A 19,212-nucleotide genomic window follows, 5' to 3' on the forward strand; every position below is an offset into this window, starting at 1 on the left:
TATCGTGGCCCTTCAAGTTTGTTGGTCCCAGACTTTATGGGGCTTTGAAGGTCACGATCAGCACCTTGAACTGTGCTTGGAAGAAAATCTAGATAATCCAGTTTAGATAAGCTAAGACTGAAGTGAAGTGGGCCCTGGGGCTCACCCAGTCAACATCCTGGCTGCAGCATCCTGTACCCATTACAGTTTCCGAACAGTTCTTAAGGGCAGCTCCACAGAGAGCACATTACAGTAATCTACTCCGGAGGCAACCCAGGTAAGCAGCCCAAGGTGGTAGAAGGCACTGCTGGCCACAGCAGCTACCTGCTTCTCCAGCAGCAGGCCTAGAAATGAGAGCCCCCCCCCAGGCCCCCGAGGGTTTTGTTACCAGCAGATGTGCTACTTGAACTGACACAACAAACAAATGGATCTCACTGGCTCTCTCTTGCCAGGTGGGGGATGATGCTGCCCCGGGGTCGGGCCCTGGTAGCTGGGCTCGCTGCCTACTGGAGGCCCCTCTTCAAAGACCGCTTCCTGCTGGCGACCAATACCCTCAGCTGCGGGGCGCTCCTGGCGGCTGGGGACACCCTGCGGCAAGCCTGGGAGAGGAGGCGGGATCCCCAGCGCAAGCGGGACCTGGCCCGCACAGGTGAGTGGCGGCGGGGAGTGTTGGGAACGGCATCCGGTGAGAGGCTGCTTTTACTTAGCCTGGGCCCTGAAGCGGCGCAGGGATTTCGAAGAGGCCTTCCCAGGGGGATTCAGGGCTCCACAGTGGTAGGGCCTTGGAGGTCCATTCTGAGGCCACCCTCCTGGCCATAACGGAGGTTCCTTCTCTTGCAGCTCGGATGTTTGCCGTCGGCTGCAGCATGGGGCCCCTGATGCACTACTGGTACATGTGGCTGGACTGTGCCTTCCCTGCTGCTGGGCTCAGTGGGATCAAGTCCGTCCTGAAAAAGGTCTTCATTGACCAGATAGTGGCCTCTCCAGTGCTGGGAGGCTGGTATTTCTTGGGTAAGATTAGCCGTGTGCTGCTTTTAACATCCTTGCTTTCCTCTTCGTGCTGCTTTTTATTGGGGTGGGGATTATTTATCGTATTTATATACCACCCTACCCAAAGGCTCAGGGTGGTTCACATGAAACAGAAACGATACAGATAACTCAGTTTTACAATAATACAGTGATAACAGCAAACAGCATAATAGAACAGTAGGATAACGTGGAGAATATTAAATGAACGCCTACCAGTGGCCCAGTGGGTTGGGCTAAACTGCAGTGGGTGCCATAGGAGGGAGGCTCGAGGGAAGGGCCCATGGGAAAGTGGTGGTTCAGGTCAACCTCAACCAAATGCCTGGCGGAGGAGCTCCCTTTTGCAGGCCCTGCAGAACTCTTCAAGTTCCATCAGGGCGCTAATCTCTGGGAGTTCATTCCACCAGGTGGGGGCCAGGATGGAAATACTCTGGCCCTGGTTCAGATCAAGCGAGCTTCCCTGGGGCCAGGAAGTTGGAAGTGCTGGAGCATAAGGCTCTTTGGGAGTGTAGGCAGAGAAGAAGAAGAAGAAGAAGAGTTGGTTCTTATATGCCGCTTTTCTCTACCCGAAGGAGGCTCAAAGCGGCTTACATTTGCCTTCCCTTTCCTCTCCCCACAACAGACACCCTGTGGGGTGGGTGAGGCTGAGAGAGCCCTGATATCACTGCTCGGTCAGAACAGTTTTATCAGTGCTGTGGCGAGCCCAAGGTCACCCAGCTGGCAGCATGTGGGGGAGTGCAGAATCGAACCTGGCATGCCAGATTACAAGTCCGCACTCCTAACCACTACACCAAACTGGCTCTCCCTCAGGTACTGGCGATCCCTCAGGTACACTGAGGGATCCAGATAGCATATGGCCTTAAAGGTGATAACCAGAACCTTAAGCCTGCTCCAGAATTCAACTGGAAACCAGGGCAGCTGCTGGAGGATGGGCTGGATGTGGGGCCTCCGAGGTGTTGCTGTGAGGACTCTGGCAGCTGCGTTCTCGCCTTGCTCTGTAGTTTTCCCAGCTGGGGAGGCTGCCCTGTGGATAACCAAGGGACGAGAGTCAGGGACACAGCAGAGAAGCTGATTAGTTCTTTGAGCTTCTTTTCCCCACGGAAATACCGTGTGGATTGCCATGCCAGAGCCTCCTGGAAGGCTGCCTGAGGTGACAAGATGAAGGTCCAGGACTAATGGACAGACAAATACCAAAAATCGCTGTGCAACAGTGCCACGCATCAGAGGTTTCTTAAAGAGCTCAGACAGTAACCTTTAGGTAACTTGTTGCTAATATGAGCCCCTCAGTTGGGCAATTGGAAAACAGTAAATGTCACCAGAGGACAGAGGAAATTGTAGGCTAATTCCAGGGAAATAGGGACCGTAAGTTAAAAAGAGAATTATTAGACACATCAAGGAACAAATCCTGCTGGGTGGGAATCAGCCCAGCTTCTGCCAAGCGAAGCCCGGCCACACTCAGCTCCGGCAGCCGGAGCTGGTGAACAAGTGGCTGGACAAGGGGGCCTGGTGGATTTGATACCCTTGGCCTTTCCAGAGGCTCTTGTCCCTCACCATGGAATCCTGGTTCAGGTTGGTGGCCATCCTAATGTTTGAGCCCCGTGGCACCTAGAAGACCAACAACGTTTCCTTCTAGGCAGAAGCTGCAACCACTTCTACCCAGAATGGAACTTAGATAGACTTTAAGGTGCCAGGGATAAATTCAGCAGCTGTGGGAGAAGAGGTGGGTCCTTGTGCGGATTAAGAACTGGTTAAATGCCAGGAGGCAAAGAGTAGGAATCAATGGACAGTTCCTGCCATGGGGGGTCCTGTAAGGATGGATGTTGGGTCTGGTGCTGTTTAATTTGGGGTGAGAAGTGTAGCAGCCAGGTTTGAGGATGAGCCCAAATGATTAGGGTGGCGAAAGTGAAGACCAGCCAAAGATCTCTCAGGATCTCTGTGAAAAAGGAAGGTGAGTGAAGGGATGCAGGTTAGACAACACTCTTCAGCTCAACTGGTCAGCTGCAGCAGTATGCAGGACAGGTGGCCTTACCAAGCAGGGTTCTTCTACTGCTAACCTTCAACCATGGCCCATCTGAGTGCTGCCCACCTCCTCCTCCTCTTCAGCCAAGAAGCCTTCCTCAAGGCTGGCTACGATCCTTTACCTGAGCCAAGACAGGGAGTTTTTGCAAGGGAGGTGCCTTTCTTGTTAACCTTATTATGTCTGTTTTGACTGCTCTTTGGGCTCTTACTTACCCTGGGAGAGCCCCCCCCCCAATCTTCTAGCAGGTGCACTACAAAGCAGGAGTGGCCCCTCCTGCAGACAGCGACCCCTTCTCTTTTCATAGCAGCTGAGCAGCTGGCTTGATTTGCATCCCCCAAATGGAAGTCTCTCCTGTTTTTCTGTGCCTTCGATATTTCTGACCAGCTCTCCCAGCAGAGGCAGTGGCTTCAGAGATGCTTCTTTGTAAGCAGATGTGTCCATCTAGGCCCTAACCTCCTCTTCCTCCTGTTTCTGAAGGGATGGGGTCCTTGGAGGGGCAAACTCTGGCTCACAGCTGGCAAGAACTGGAGGATAACTTCTGGGAGTTCTACAAGGTCAGTCTGGCTCCCCCACCCCACTCCCTCTTTGGCTGGCAGGGTCACTCACATGTTCTCTTCCTCTCTGCAGATGGACTGGTGTGTCTGGCCCCCAGCACAGCTCATCAACTTCCTGTATCTTCCCCCAAAGTACCGCGTGATCTATATGAATGTCATTACACTTGGCTGGGATACATACCTCTCCTACCTTAAGCACCGTGTAAGTAGGGCCTGCCATAGGCGCTGTACTGTACTGCAGAGTGAGGTCTGGAAGTCAACCCCCTTCCTTCCCTCCTCAGATAGACTCCTGATAATCTGGGCAAGTTGGCTCAGCCGATGGGCAAAGGAGCCAGGCAAGCCCTAGGTTAGAGAATGCCCCTCTTGCTGCCTCAAGGTGGAGGTAAAGGAGATTCTTCTCTGCCACCCCCCCCCCCCAAGATCCTTGCAGTGTAGACACAAGCTCTGTCTTGGAGAGAGGCCACCGTCTAGCATCGTGGTTTCAGCTGTGGCCAGCCGGGGGCTTGCGGGAAGTCCTGTCTGCTGGTGGGGTTCTGCCATCCAACACAGCTCCTCAAACATGGGTAAGAGAGCCTGTGGCTCCCCCTAGCCATGATGGTCAGCTTCTCTTCCCTCTCTCCCCTCCCTGCAGCCTAAAGAGATGACCCCCAGCATGGAGGACGATGCCAAACCCTGTGCCACGGAGATCCAAATCACCAGCTGAGCCACATCACGAGTGCTGGGCCTGGAGCCAGGAAGGGATTTGATTTGTGTTCTGGGAGAAGATGCTTTGGTCTTTCTCAGCTGAAAGGAAGCAGGGAAGAAGCCCAGAGAGACTGCTACTGGGAGGGGGATACCCCCTTCCAGTTTGATGAACAGCAGGATTTGGCCAGCTCCAGCCTCAAAGGCGGTCTCGTTGGGTCCTGGTGGGTCGTGGACTGAATCAAGTGAGGGTCCAACCCACTCTGCCTATTGTGACTGTTTATTGGTGGGTGGTGGAGTCAGATGTGCCAAGTCTGTGATTTTCCTAGTTAGACATATGATTGCCTTTTCTTTGTGTGTGAGGTCCGACCTTTAATTCCACACACACAGAGATACACCAGCCGCTGCTACCACCGTGTTTGCCATAGCTGATTATTTTACTCTGGGCAGAGGAGGGGAACGCACGCTGCCTACGGTATACTTGCCTACGGTAAAATCAAGTTTGGAGCTTTAGCCACACAAAGCAGATTGCTGTAAGTATTTATCACTTCAGATAGTGACCCTATTCTAGGAAAGACCTTCTCTCCTGGAATGAAAGCTTCTGGATGCTCAGTACATGGGGAGCATCCAAAGGGTGTAGAATCAGCAGTGCAACAGAAAGGTCAGTTTAATCCTGGTCTCCGTATTTGCTTCAGTTCACACAAAACTGCCTTCTCCTGAATCAGACTCTTGCTTCATCAAGGTCAGTATTATCCAGACTGGCGGCAGTTCTCCAGGATCTCGGGCAAAAAAGGGTTTTCATATCACCTATTGCCAGATCCTGCGTGGCAGCACCTCCTACACCAGGTGTAGTCAAACTGCGGCCCTCCAGATGTCCGTGGACTACAATTCCCATGATCCCCCTGCCAGCATCTGCTGGCAGGGGGCTCATGGGAATTGTAGTCCACGGACATCTGGAGGGCTGCAGTATGACTACCCCTGCCCTACACACACACACACACACATACACCACACCCTGTTCCTTCCTGGCCACCAAAGGAGAAGGTTGTGTTTTTGGAGTCTCCAGTGACAGTCAAGAGGATTAAGTCTGGATTTCTTATACTTGACTAATGTTTAATGATTATGTAAGAGCCTCTTGTGGCGCAGAGTGGTAAGGCAGCCGACATGCTGTCTGAAGCTCTGACCATGAGGCTGGGAGTTCGATCCCAGCAGCCGGCTCAAGGTTGACTCAGCCTTCCATCCATCCGAGGTGAGTAAAATGGGTACCCAGCTTGCTGGGGGGTAAAAGGTAATGACTGGGGAAGGCACTGGCAAACCACCCCGTATTGAGTCTGCCATGAAAACGCTGGAGGGCGTCACCCCAAGGGTCAGACATGACCTGGTGCTTGCACAGGGAATACCTTTACCTTTATGTAACTTACTTTGTATTAAATTGCTTTAAATCTGATATTACCTGCTCTGAACTGACCAGGAATAAAGAATGCCCTCTTTTTTCTTTTTTTTTTAATATAATTTTTTCATTACTTTTTTACCAATCATACAAATTTGAGACAGTAATTTAAGTAACTCAGTAAAAGATTTTCATCAGTGTTCTCAAATTACAATTCCTGTGAGTCCTGCCCCCACTCCCCCCCCCATTTCGTGTTTGTCCATCCTTTTTCTAGAATAAACTTGAGATCTGTCCTGATACCTTTCAGTTATTCCTCAGTCAGTCTCCTTCCTTTATGGGAGTTTTTGATGGGCTTTCTCCTTGTCTTGGCTGACTTAGGCTGCCTTCTATGCTTTTCCTTTCATGTTGAGTTCGAGTGATCTAAGAGAGGAGAAGAAAAGAAAAGCAGCAGATTGAATTGTTCACAGACGTAAGGGGTATTAGACAATACTTCAGCGTTCTAGAGCAGGGGTAGTCAAACTGCGGCCCTCCAGATGTCCATAGACTACAATTCCCACGAGCCCCTGCCAGCATTTGGCAGGAGCTCATGGGAATTGTAGTCCATGGACATCTGGAGGACCACAGGTTGACTACCCGTGCTCTAGAGGCTGTTTTCTTTTTTTTTCTGCTTTCTTACTGCTTCGGTTGATCATGATGCTATGGCCATAGAATCCAATAGGGACAGATTTAGTGATGGGTCACTCTACAAACAGCATGGTTTAATTTTTAATTTTTTGGGGGGGTTGTTTACACCTGTTAGTACATATGCATCGGGAGAGAGGAAATAATCTAAACATTATTGAGAGACTTCGTTTGTGATTCCTGTCTTAAGAAGTGTTAGTTATTCTATTTTCATTCCCCCAAGAGAACAGTCCCTTAAGAACGCCCTTTCAGTCCACGTCAGATGCTGGCTGCATGTGGAGGAGGAGGAGGGAATCAAACCCGGCTCTCCAAATTAGAAGTGGCTGCTCTTCATCATGACATCAAGCCGGGGACCAAGCATGCATGCAAATGGCTCACTTCCTACCTGATTGCCCGCCCATGGAAATATTTCCCCAATAGGAGATGGCCCTCAGCCAGGGGTTATCTGCTGTGGTACTTTAGCCCCAATCAGGAGGTAGCCCTCAGCCAGGAAGGGTTAAGATGCTTTTCTCCATTGCCCCTCCAGTCTCCTGGGGATCGAAATTCCTCCAAGGAATGCAGAGACATGGTTTGTCGCAAATGGACTGCTATGGCATTTGGATTTGGTAACTATTCAGGAACGCCAAATTTTTCATCTCCGTTATACCCTGTGGGGAACATTATGCTCAGTGGCCCCCAAAATCTAATAGAGATTTTATCTGAGGGTATCTGGGGCATTTGAGGGGGAGGTTGAAAAAGACTAGCTCAGGGGGTCCAAAGAAGGTGTCTCCGTCCTCCACTGCTTACAATGGAAGAAAGGTTTTTCAAGGGAATGCAGGCCCTTTACAATATAAATGCCTGGAATCAGGATGCCTTCTTATCTATTGAGCCGTAGGTCACATCTGTCACCAGGACTTCCCCCACCTTCGTGTGACAACTTGCACCATACCACTTCATGGGCCTTGGGCTAGTCACACACTCGTATCCTAACTGACCTCACCGAGGGGTTGTGAGGCTGACAATGAAGGAGAGGGAAACATTGCAAGCCACTTGTCACGTTCCAGTCAAATCCTCCAATGAGCAGACTCTTGGTTGAAGAAATCTCTTTATTAAAGGGTTAACGAAGCAGTCAAGTGAAAACTCCTTGCCAAAACTTGTTGCCCTCACAAGAGTCTTGATATTGATTTTGGAAAAGAGCCCTTAGGATTCAGGAGCACCTTCTGGGCTAACCACTTCTGTGGCAGAGGAGAAGTTTTCCTGAGTCCCTGCTCACTTCCCTAGATACAGCTAGAATGGGAGTTCATCAGTCCTTATCTCTTGGGGAGAGAGCAGATGGACTCACATTCTAAATGGCCCAATGCCCCATTCTAAACTGCCCAATGTGCAGAAAAGCTCCTAATAAATAATAATTATTAAAATTAAGAAATGTAAATAGGATGAGATGATCATGTATGATCAATGCTGGCCCACCTCTCCCTCCCTCCCAAAATGGCCAATGATGGGCATGGAGGGGGTGGAAAGGAAACTTCACCTACCCCATGGCCACCCCTACAGGCAGCCTTAAGAGGTAGATCTGGCTTCTTCCATACATTTTTCCACCATCTCATCATGCCATTAGCCAGTCAGCTTCAGGGGTGGGGGTTGGGTGTCCCTGTTTTGCAGATCATTGTAAAGGACAATCCTCTGGGATCCCAGGAGTCAATGTACATCAGCTCAGAGATGCTCCTCATGCTTCACTCCAGATCCAACTGGAACAGCTACTGCTTGGCCTACCTCCTGATAGATCGGGGCTACAGTGGAGTTTTGACCATTGTGTTCAATGGGCAGCCTGGTAAAGGACACCCAGAAGGTAGAGATCCGCAAGAATTCTATGGCACACTTTCCTTGCACCCATAATTGAATCTGACCTTCAGAGTTGGACTATTTGTCTATCCAGATCCAGCTCAACATGCTGCCTTGGTGCCTGCAGACACCTTTCTTGGTGCCCACTCTGGAATCTCTTGAATTGACTCAGAGCCACCCCTCTCAGAACAGGCACTCCAGATAATGGAGACTGCAAAGCGGCTTGAGCTGGCATTGCTTTTACCTGGCCTCAGGGACGGGTGCAGAGACAAACATACGCCACTCCTTGAAATGTAGGGCTGTAACACGAGTCCCTGGAATGCTTCTTGGTGGTGGAAAGTGCCTTCAAGGCAGACCCTGGGAGGTTTCCAAGGCAAGTGACTTCCAGGGGTGGTTTGCCATTGCAAACCTGGTATTCCTCGGTGGTCTCCCATCCAACTACTAAACAGGGACCACCCATTAGATCCTCTTTTGTCCATCATACGCAGAACCTGGGGCTGAACTTCTGGATAAAGGTCTTTCTGACAATAACAGCCTAACCGCTACTGATAAAACCATTTTGTCTGAAGTCTTTTAACTTTGGTTTGACCGCAAAAAATATAAGGGCCAAATTAGTTGAGAGCGAACAAGATATTAATTAAACTCAATCTATAACGTGGTCTTGTAACTCTGCTTCTTTTCCTTTTAACATTTTATTTGTATGGAATTTTAATTTTTTTATATAAGTGGGGGGGGGGAGTTAAATGTGTGTTTGGGATGGGAAATTGTACTGGCCTATGGCCACATGCCTGGGGAAGGCACTGGCAAACCACCCCGTATTGAGTCTGCCATGAAAACGCTGGAGGGCGTCACCCCAAGGGTCAGACGTGACTCGGTGCTTGCACAGGGGATACCTTTACCTTTACCTTTTATGGCCACATGCAATAAACCAGAGGTAGTCAAACTGCGGCCCTCCAGATGTCCATGGACTACAATTCCCATGAGCCCCTGCCAGCGAACGCTGGCAGGGGCTCATGGGAATTATAGTCCATGGACATCTGGAGGGCCGCAGTTTGACTACCCCTGCAATAAACCTTTGACTGACTGACTACCAAACAGGGTTGACCCTGCTTAGCTTCCAAGATCTGAGGAGAGCAGGGGGTCGTGGTGGAATGGGTGCTTGACTGGTTGCCGCCTTCCACTTGCCATTCTCCAATCCTTCCCTGAGCGCAAAAAAGGCAAGGGCTCAGGACCTGAACCGGAGGTGTTGCTCTCTCTCAGAGGCGATGGTGGGCAGTGCTTCTCGTGATCTTGACTCTGGCCACCATGATGGCTGGGATAGTCTACCACATTGGCAGGACGGCTGACACAAAAGCAAGCACTTCAGGTAGGGGCAGACCTCTATTAAGGTCCAGGAGGGCTGGCAGGAACCAGCTTCCAAGTAACTCATAAATGCTCCAGCTTCCTTCCACACAACCTATGAACTCTAGAGACTCTTGAAGAGGCCCCGGGTGATGCTACCAGGTTCTTTCCCCCATTTTGTCTTCTGAACAATTTTGCAAGGTAGGTTAGGCCAAGAATGACTGTCTTGAGGTCACATGGGCACTCTCCCCACTATGCCCAACTCTGCCTCTTGGCTCGCTTTTTGTGCCCAAGCAGGCAAACTCTGTGCCCTGGCAGCACTCAAAGGCAGGAATGAGGGGAGAAAAACCAACTCTCCAATTGACCATAGAACCAAGTGCAGATGTGGGGAGGACAGTGCGACAGAAGGCCAACCAGTAGGCAAGTGCAGAATGCTTTTGGGCAGAAAAACAATAAAATCAGAGTCCAGGAGCACCTTTTAAGAACAAGAAAGATTTATTCAAGGAGTGAGCTTTTGAGTGCAAGAAATCTTCCTCAGACAGAGCAGAAAATTAAGGGCCATTGTCAGGTCGGTGGGAAAAGGCAATTTCTTCTTGCAAAAGATCACCATATTCAGTGGCCGGTTGATTTGGTGCATTTTTACCCTGCTTTTGCTGCCTGGACTTCGGAGTGGTGGATGCAGTTTACCTTTTGTCACTTGATTCTCCTCTCTCTGTCTGACAGGTATGGCTGACAGGAGCCACATGGCCTTGGGCCATGCCAACCCCTAGCTCTTAGTCCAACACTGTCAGCCCTGCACTATGCTCCAGCCCACAAATGGGAATATTAACCAGGAATTCCTGCCAGCAAATAGGCTTCAGATCAAGAAACACTTTCGGCAAGACCACCAGATGGGGCTTTCAAGTTAATTTGACCAAGGTTGGAATGGCAAATGAAGAACGAAGCACCGAGTAAAACACAAATTCTTATCTATGGGCAAAATTACATATGTGACCTCCACCCCCCAATGTGTCAGGTCTCAGGGTATGTGGCTGGACTCCCCCACAAACATACATCTGGGGCAGTACCTTTAAGGGATGTGTGTTCATTCAGCACTGGGTAGAAGGGGGGAGCTTCCATTTCCTGCCTTTCCCCAGTGGAAAAGGTTGATGGTGGGCTTGTTGCCCTTTTCTAGCTCCTTGTGGGCTTTGAGGCTTCCCTGAGACTTTTCAGAACGTAAATAAAAAGGAGCAGCCACATTTGGGGGGAAAGGGAAGGATAAAAAATGGAGTGCGCAGTCTGGCCGCCAACACCTGACTATGCCCTTCTCCCCACCCAGGGTGGGCCCTCCCCACTCAGGGCGGGCCCTCTCAGTCCTAAAGGATCTCTAGGGCACCCGTCTCTTCTTCCCCAAGAGGGGAACAATGTGGCGAGAATTCTCCATGCCTCACAGAAGCCGCCATACACCAAAACAGAGAAGCCCCTTACAACAAAGAGAAACACGGGATTCTGGGATCTGACCAATAGTTTGCGTCACTCACTGCAAGAGCAGATCTGGGGTGTGGCTTAGGAGGGGCTAAAATGGAAGATTGCATGGTTCTTCAGCATTAACAGACCCTCACCCAAGCATTGCCCATCCACCCCTTTGAGATAGTGTGCACTAGACCCACTGCCCCAATTAATGGCTTCCCCTTTTCCAGAACCTGCCCCTCCTTTCTGTAGAACAGAAACATCAACCCCAATGGGCCCTAATTTCTGCTTGCTCCTGGAGTGGTTGTGATTTTGAGAATGCTGGTCCAGTTTCACCTCATTCTCCAAACTTCACTTGCTTCTCTCCACATCTCTGGACAAGGGGACATGGATCACCTTCTCTCCCCCTTCTTGTCACACTTGCCCATCCCCTCTGTTCTTCTCAGGCACAAGAAAGTGAAGGGGCCAATCTGTGGGGTCTTTGCCTTAAGACAATAGGCCTTGCCACAGTGAAGACCCAGATGCGTCAGCCAAAGCCCGAGGAAAGAGGAAGAGTCAGCAGCATCTTCAAGACAAACAGAATTTGTGGCAGAACAAAGTTGGAATCCAGCAGCACCTTGAAGACAAACTACGTTTTGGTCAAGGCGTAAATACACCTTGAATAAAACTTTGCTGGTCTTAAAGGTGCCTGACTGGACTCAAACTTTGTTCTGCTACTTTAGACCAACATGGCGACCCACTTGAATCTATAATTTGTGGCACAGGAGGCATTTCTGTGAAGCCCTGCTCACTTCTTCAGATAGATCAAGAAGGGTGGCCGTGTTTGTCTATCTGGAGCAGGAGTCCAAGAGCTCCTTCAAGACTAACATTTGGGTCAGGGGTCGCACTTGGGCCATGGACATCTGGAGGGCCGCAGTTTGACTAACCCTGATGTAGATCATGGGCTGGACTCCGGGCTCTTTCCTACTGCTAAAGACAGACAAACAGGGCCACCCACCTGGGTCTGTCTGCTTGTATTATCCAAAGTGGGAACGGACTGCAAAAATATCTAGACTTCAGCAAGACAGGAGTTGGTTGCAAGGTCTTTATTCCAAACCCCAGGCCCTCCCTGTAGGCATCAGTTCCCTTTGAGACAGCAAGAAGGAAAGAAAAAACAAAGCTCTTTGGTAGGGTTTCATTTGATAAGATCCTTCAGGTATTTCCAGCTGTGCTGCGTGTATTCGCAAGCCCTGGTTGGGGCGACAGAGAGAGCACCGAAGGCAGTCTCAACCCCTGCAAGAAGAAGGGGGGGGGGGGGAGAGAAAAAACCAAAAATCAGCCCCATTCAATGGCCTGAGCAGCCGTGGTTTGTTACGCAGTGCTTGCCCCAGCATACTGCTCCAGGCAGTAGCTTTCACACAGCGGCCAAGGCTGAAGGAAGAGAAAGTGGCTTAGTGCCTCCCTGAGGGATGAGCCTGCCCCACGAGAGATTCCTTCTCCACTGTTGCCAGGGCATTCCTTAGACCTTAGGAGAAGAAGAGTTGGTTCTTATATGCCGCTTTTCCCTACCTGAAGGAGGCTCAAAGCGGCTTACAGTCGCCTTCCCATTCCTCTCCCCACAACAGACACCCTGTGGGGTAGGTGAGGCTGAGAGAGCCCTGATATCACTGCCCGGTCAGAACAGTTTTATCAGTGCTGTGGTGAGCCCAAGGTCACCCAGCTGGTTTCATGTGGGGGAGCACAGAATCGAACCCGGCATGCCAGATTAGAAGTCCGCACTCCTAACCACTACACCAAACTGGCTCTCTTAGCAGGAGCCTCTGGACTGTCACCGTTTCCTTCTTTAAACAAGCCCTCCGCAGAAACAGAGAAAAAGAATTATAGGTTTGATTAACAGATTAACATCATATAAAAAGATCTCCATTGCTTAATTTTTGTAATTGCTTTCTTGCCCCTCCACCCCCCACCCCTTCTGCTATGGCTGCATTTTTTAAAAGTTAATTCATTAAACATATAAATATAAAAATAAAGTCCAATGCCTTCAGGGCCGTAGCATGTAGGTAATCCCTCCCACAGTTCAGGCAGGGGTGGGAAAGGAAACCTGGCCACAATCTTCAGGATCTTTTCAAAATGGAATAAGACAAACTCTTGAGCCCATTAGCCCAGAAGGGAAAGTTCCAAGGCAGTTTGCCCCTGGATTCCCCATTGCTGATGGGAGAGGGAGGCCTCGGCCTGTGTGCCCCCTTCCCTACTGGGGGCTTCCCAGAAGTATATTGTTGGCCTGTGGGGTAACATTTGTTTGTGATGCCAGCACGATGCGAGTGCAAGATATGCTCACTCGATACTTCTCTAGGATTGTGGAGGAAGAGCTCACTTTGCTCAGTCCTGATCTCCACTTTGGAGGTGCCTCACCTAGTTTGCTTGTTTACTTTCCTTTTCACGGTCCCTATGATCAGGAGATCTTGTAAAAGGTAAAGGTATCCCCTGTGCAAGCACCAGGTTATGTCTGACCCTTGGGGTGACGCCCTCTAGCGTTTTCATGGCAGACTCGATACGGGGTGGTTTGCCAGTGCCTTCCCCAGTCATTACCGTTTACCCCCCAGCAAGCAAGCTGGGTACTCATTTTACCGACCTCGGAAGGATGGAAGGCTGAGTCAACCTTGAGCCGGCTGCTGGGATTGAACTCCCAGCCTCATGGGCAAAGCTTTCAGACGGCTGCCTTACCACTCTGCGCCACAAGAGGCTGATAGGAGATCTGGGGCAATGGCCAAAAGAATAATGCATTATTTACTAGAGGAAAATACACTCAACGGAAATTTAGTGACCAAGTAGATTATGTGTGGGTCACAGTCTAGCATCAGTATTACCCCATGGAAGTTCATTAAACAAAGAGCATGTTAAAAGCAGTGAGATCCAACTGTTTCTAAAAGTGGCAAAAACCCGACTGTCCGATATTTTGTGAGGCAGTGTCAGTTTTACCCTTGCCCACAAAGGCAGAGATGAACTCAGTACAGAAAACTACAAAATCTGTCCTGTAATACTTTGGAGGGGATGGCATTAAGGTACGCTAACAAGATTGGGGGGGGGGGGGGGCTAGGTATCGCATGTCCGAGGAAGTAAAAATTGACTGGAGCGGACTCTGCAAGTGCCAATCACTGGACTGCTATAATCCAGCTGGGCAAGTGAAAGGGAAGAAGAAAGGAGAAAGTGGTAGAGATGGGGGGGGGGGATCTGTCATTCTTACCTGCATTCCAGGAGTTGGCAATAGAAAATTCAGTTTTTGGAATGGGTGGAAGCTGCAGGAATTAAAGCAGATATATTTCATTTAAAACAAAACTGATCAGAAGAGTTTAAGCTCCATTTGCAGCCCACACCAAGAATTTATCCAAACACAAGGGAGGGCAAGAGCTGAAGCTACAAGAGAGACACCAGAGTCATCTTTCCACCACCCACAGAAAACTAGAAATAAAATGCAAACTTAAAAACGTTTGGAATAAAACTGTTCGGCTAAGCAGGCCACGCAATCGGCCACATCTCGAGCACATAGAGGACATAGTGAGTAAAAACAGGCACTCCAAAATCCAGGGATCAAATCCTCGCCCAGCAATAACTCTTGCCGCTTTTTTAAAACCCTGCCCTTCCTCCTCTCAGGATGGACTATCTGGCTTCCCCCTCTTTATTTTGTCCTCACAATTCTGCAAGAAAGTTTAGGTTGAGAAAGAGTGAATGACCCAGTTGCATAGACAGATGGGGATGTGAACCCAGGTGTGATGCACCATAAGCAAAACTTCCACTGAGTTCAAGTCCACACACTGCTACAACTTTGTGTAACTTTGAGCCAGTCTCTCAATTTCTCATGGGTTTTTGTGAAGGAAAACGAGTACCTGTTCTTGTTAGATCTCAACATTGTTGTGTGGGTGGGGTGGGTGGGATTTCACTTCCGGAGCTCCACGCCTACAGCTGTGGGACAAAATCCACAGGACCCTTCAGTGTTAAGCCCAGTGATTTGCCTGGGCATTTGTGGAGGGCTTTTTTCACAACTCAGTTTTTAATACCATTTTCGATCTTTGTTCCGCTGCCAGTGGGAGACTGCCATTTTTAACACAAGTAGTTTCCATTACCTTGGAGTTGGCCACTTTACCTTATTAGATATTAACACGGTCCTTTAAGCCTCAGTGAGTTTTTGAGCACAACCAAGTAGAAATCTTTTTTTTTTTTTGCGACGTCAAGCAATAAGTGGCTTCTTTTTAGCACTTACCTGCCATCCGAAATACCGGGTCCATTCTTCCACAGCTGGGGGAAATGCCTCCTGGGCTTTCCGGAGTGCTTCGGCCCCCCGATCGCTGCCGCTTAAGAGTCCTTGCTCATATGCTATGTAAACGGCACCGCCAACCAAGCTTCCTTTCACCAGGAACCTGGGCAGGAAAGGACATTGCTGCCGCTGAACAGAATCCGATCCAATCTGCCCCCAGCCTAGGACTGCCAGGTCTCCCCAGCCAGCGGCAGGCAATGGGGAGGCAGAAATGCCAGCTCCAGGCTGGGGGAACTCCTGAAGATCTGGGAATGGAGCCTAGGGAGGATGGGGACCACATTGGGGTATGTTGCCATAGAGTCCACCCTCCAAAGCGGCTATTTTCTCCAGGGAAACTTATCTCCGTAGTCTGCAGATGAGCTGTAACTCCAGGAGATCCCCAGGTTCAACCTGCAGGCTGGCAACCCTGCCTTAGTCCAGCCTCCTGTTTCTCACAGTGGCCCAACAGTACCACCACTGGCTAAAATGCACAGTCGTAGCCCTGAACCCACCCCACCTTCTCAACCCCTCCCAACAGTTATTGTTAATATTATTAAATTTCTAAGGTGCCACTCTCCATCAGGCTGGAAGCATTTTCAACATATTAAACTATTTATTGCATATTAAAATTCTAAAAATTAAATACTAAGAATAACCAACTGTCTATTCGACAACGAATTTGGTTAATTCGCTAACTACCTATCCCCCTCCCCAATATTCTGCCAATATTTCTTACCATAAGAGCCCAAGAACCTTCATCTCATTCAACCAGATTAGAGCCAAGGCCAAAAGCACCATGGCTCTGGTTGAGACCAGTTGGATATCTTTAGGGCTAGCAGATTTGCACCAGATGAGCAAAGTGCTCTCCAGGGGACATATTAGAAAGCCAGCTTGGTGGAGTGGTTAGGAATGCCAACTTCTAATCTGGAAAGCCGGGTTTGATTTGCCACTCCTCCACATGCAGCCAGCTGGGTGACCTTGGGCTCGACACAGCACTGAGAAAGCTGTTCTGACTGAGCAGTAATATCAGGGCTCTCTCAGCCTCCCCTACCTCACAGGGTGTCTGTTGTGGGGAGAGGAAGGGGAAGGTGAATGTAAGCCGCTTTGAGACTCCTTATATGACAATATAAGAACCAACTCTTCTTCTTCAGTAATATCAGGGCTCTCTCAGCCTCATCTCCCTCACAGGGTGTCTGTTGTGGGGAGAGGAAAGGGAAGGTGACTGTAAGCTGCTTTGAGACTCCTTTGGGTAGAGAAAAGCGGCATATAGGAACTCTTCTTCTTCAATAAGCAGGGCCCAGACTACATAGTGCTCTGAAGGTGAGCACCAACACCTTGAACCTGATCTGGAACTCTATCAGCAATCAATACAACTAGTAGAAGAAGAAGAAGAGTTGGTTCCTATATGCTGCTTTTCTCTACCCAAAAGGGTCTCAAAGCGGCTTACATTGACCTTCCCTTTCCTCTCCCCACAACAGACACACTGTGAGGTGGGTGAGGCTGAGAGAGCCCTGATATTCCTGCTTGGTCAGAGCAGTTTTCTCAGTGCTGTGACGAGCCCAAGGTCACGCAGCTGGTTGCATGTGGGGGAGCGCAGATTCAAACCCGGCTCGCCAGATTAGAAGTCCACACTCCTAACCACTACGCCAAACTGGCTCTCACTACACCAAACTGAGGACCAGTCGCATGTGTGCCCTTCACGGAGTCCTTCTCGGTACCCGGGCAGTGGCATTCTGCAGCAGATGTAATTTCTGGGTCAGCAGTAGCCCTGCATAGGGAGAGTTACAGCAATCAAGCCTGGAGGTGACCATCGCATGGATCACTGTGGCCAGGTGTTTTGGGGACAGGTAGCACATTGAGCCTCTTGTGGCGCAGAGTGGTAAGGCAGCGATATGCTGTCTGGAGCTGTCTGCCCATGAAGTTGGGAGTTCGATCCCAGCAGCCGGCTCAAGGTTGACTCAGCCTTCCATCCTTCCGAGGTCGGTAAAATGAGTACCCAGCTTGCTGGGGGGTAAACGGTAATGACTGGGGAAGGCACTGGCAAACCACCCCGTATTGAGTCTGCCATGAAAACGCTAGAGGGCGTCACCCCAAGGGTCAGACATGACTCGGTGCTTGCACAGGGGATACCTTTACCTTTACCTTTAGCACATTAGTACCTTCACTTGGCATAGGACTCAGGGGTGGCCAAACTGTGGCTCTCCAGATGTTCATGGACTACAACTCCCATGAGCCCTGCTAAAGTTCCCATGACTCCATGGGCGGCTGGAGAGCCACTGTTTGGCCACCCCTGGTGATCTGAGCCTCCACTGAAAAAGAGGCATCAAGACCACTCCCCAAATTCCGCGCAGTGTGTGACATTGTTAACAGCACCCCAACTAGGCAGAGGAGACCCACTTCCTCTCCCGGACCCTTCTTGCCCAGCCACGGGCCCTGTGTCCTTGAGGGGTCGAGCTGCAGTGACTAGGCCGGAGCCACGGCCTCCAGGCACCTGGCCCATGCAACTGGGGCGCATCCAGCGGGCCGTGCCTCCACGCATTGAGCTGGGTGCCGCTTGGCACCTTCGTAGGGCGTGAAAAGATGCTGAATAACGCTGGGGAGAGGATCGCACCTGGGGGTGGGGGGGCAGACGGGGCTCTCCAAATGCCCATGGACTACAGTTCCCATAAGCCCCTGCCAGCACGTGTGGACAGGACCCCGTAGAGCAGCACCTTAGTCCGGGGCATCTGGAGAGCCCCGTCAGGCCGCCCCGATGGCACCCAAGGGCAATTGTACAAGAGCTCTTCTCAGCGCCGCTGGCCCCCGCATCCCCCCGGGCAGAGGTAGACTGCCTCTGGGCGCGGAGGTTCCGCACAGGCGCAGCCCGGGCTATGCGCCCCTCGGCGAGCCTCCGTGCCAGGAGGCAGGACACTGAGCATGTGCAGAGGGCGACGCTTCCCGAGCACCGGACCCAGCCACAGCCCCCGGCCGCCTCACTCACTTGACCACCGGCAGGCCCCGCAGCGCCATCTCCGCTCCCGGCCGAGGGCAGCTCGGGCCCGCCCGCCCCGATCCCAACAGCAGGCCCGGCTCCCGCCAAGCCTTTCGGGAAGGGAGGCCTCTATAGTCAACCTGCGGTCCTCCAGATGTCTATGGACTACAACTCCCAGGAGCCCCTGCCAGCGTTTGCTGGCAGGGGCTCCTGGGAATTGTAGTCCATGGATATCTGGAGGACCACAGGTTGACTACCCCTCCTCTATGGCACCGGTGACTCCTCCCCCTCCGCCGCCGCCATGGCGACCGAGAGAAGAAGGGTCGGGCGAGCGGGAGGAGGCGCAAGGAGGACCGCCCCGTCTGCCCCGGCGACTCTATGCTCCTGCTGGCCGGAGGACCGCGAGCGGGCCCCTTGTCCTTCTCTCCCTTCCCGGGAGAGAGACCGCGGACTTCGTGGCCGGCACGACTCTGGTTGGAGCGTCGCCCAGGACTGGACTTCGGGCAGACTCAGTGGAGGAGGAAAAGATTGGATGGGACGCGAAAATATAGCTGCCTCCATACAACAGTCCAGTCCAGGGGTAGTCAAACTGCGGCCCTCCAGATGTCCATGGACTACAATTCCCAGAAGCATTCGCTGGCAGAGGGCTTCTGGGAATTGTAGTCCATGGACATCTGGAGGGCCGCAGTTTGACTACCCCTGGTCCAGTCCTTTTTTCTGCATCCTTCATGCCACAAAATTCCTACAAGGATGAAAGTCATGAGATGGATGCTTTGTAATGTAACCTGTCTATTCTTTGTTTTCTCTTTCTGTCTTTATATGCAAAAATAAAATAAAAAATATATTTTTAAATATTTAAAAAAAATTGTGGCCAGGCCATCATGGTTGGTTTTGTGGCTTTCAACTGGAAGGAGACTTGAGCCAGGTAGATAGGAGAAGAGGAAGAGGGGCACACAGCTCTCTTGCAAGAGGGGAATAGATTTAGCTGGAAGTGGGGGCTGTTGGTTGCGATGCCAGCCTGCGGGTGAG

The 19,212-nt window shown here is 50.8% G+C and overlaps 2 protein-coding genes across 2 annotated transcripts; one reads left to right on the forward strand and one right to left on the reverse strand.

Moving 5' to 3' along the window:
- The first annotated feature begins 438 nt into the window (after positions 1 to 438).
- LOC143835034 (mpv17-like protein 2) lies at positions 439 to 5,947 on the forward strand. The gene is made up of 5 exons (XM_077332113.1): positions 439 to 628; positions 820 to 990; positions 3,503 to 3,579; positions 3,653 to 3,781; positions 4,211 to 5,947. Exons 1-5 carry the CDS (start codon positions 439 to 441, stop codon positions 4,280 to 4,282), a joined length of 639 nt encoding a protein of 212 aa, XP_077188228.1. The 3' UTR covers positions 4,283 to 5,947.
- Positions 5,948 to 12,012: 6,065 nt separating this feature from the next.
- On the reverse strand, positions 12,013 to 18,352 carry MICOS13 (mitochondrial contact site and cristae organizing system subunit 13). Its single transcript, XM_077332114.1, has 4 exons — positions 18,193 to 18,352; positions 15,180 to 15,336; positions 14,166 to 14,217; positions 12,013 to 12,214 (listed from the first exon to the last, which is right to left on the reverse strand). Exons 1-4 carry the CDS (start codon positions 18,219 to 18,221, stop codon positions 12,117 to 12,119), a joined length of 336 nt encoding a protein of 111 aa, XP_077188229.1. The 5' UTR covers positions 18,222 to 18,352; the 3' UTR covers positions 12,013 to 12,116.
- Between the last annotated feature and the right edge of the window lie 860 nt (positions 18,353 to 19,212).

The sequence above is a fragment of the Paroedura picta genome, chromosome 4 (assembly GCF_049243985.1).
Source record: "Paroedura picta isolate Pp20150507F chromosome 4, Ppicta_v3.0, whole genome shotgun sequence".
NCBI classification, from domain to species: Eukaryota; Metazoa; Chordata; class Lepidosauria; order Squamata; family Gekkonidae; genus Paroedura; species Paroedura picta.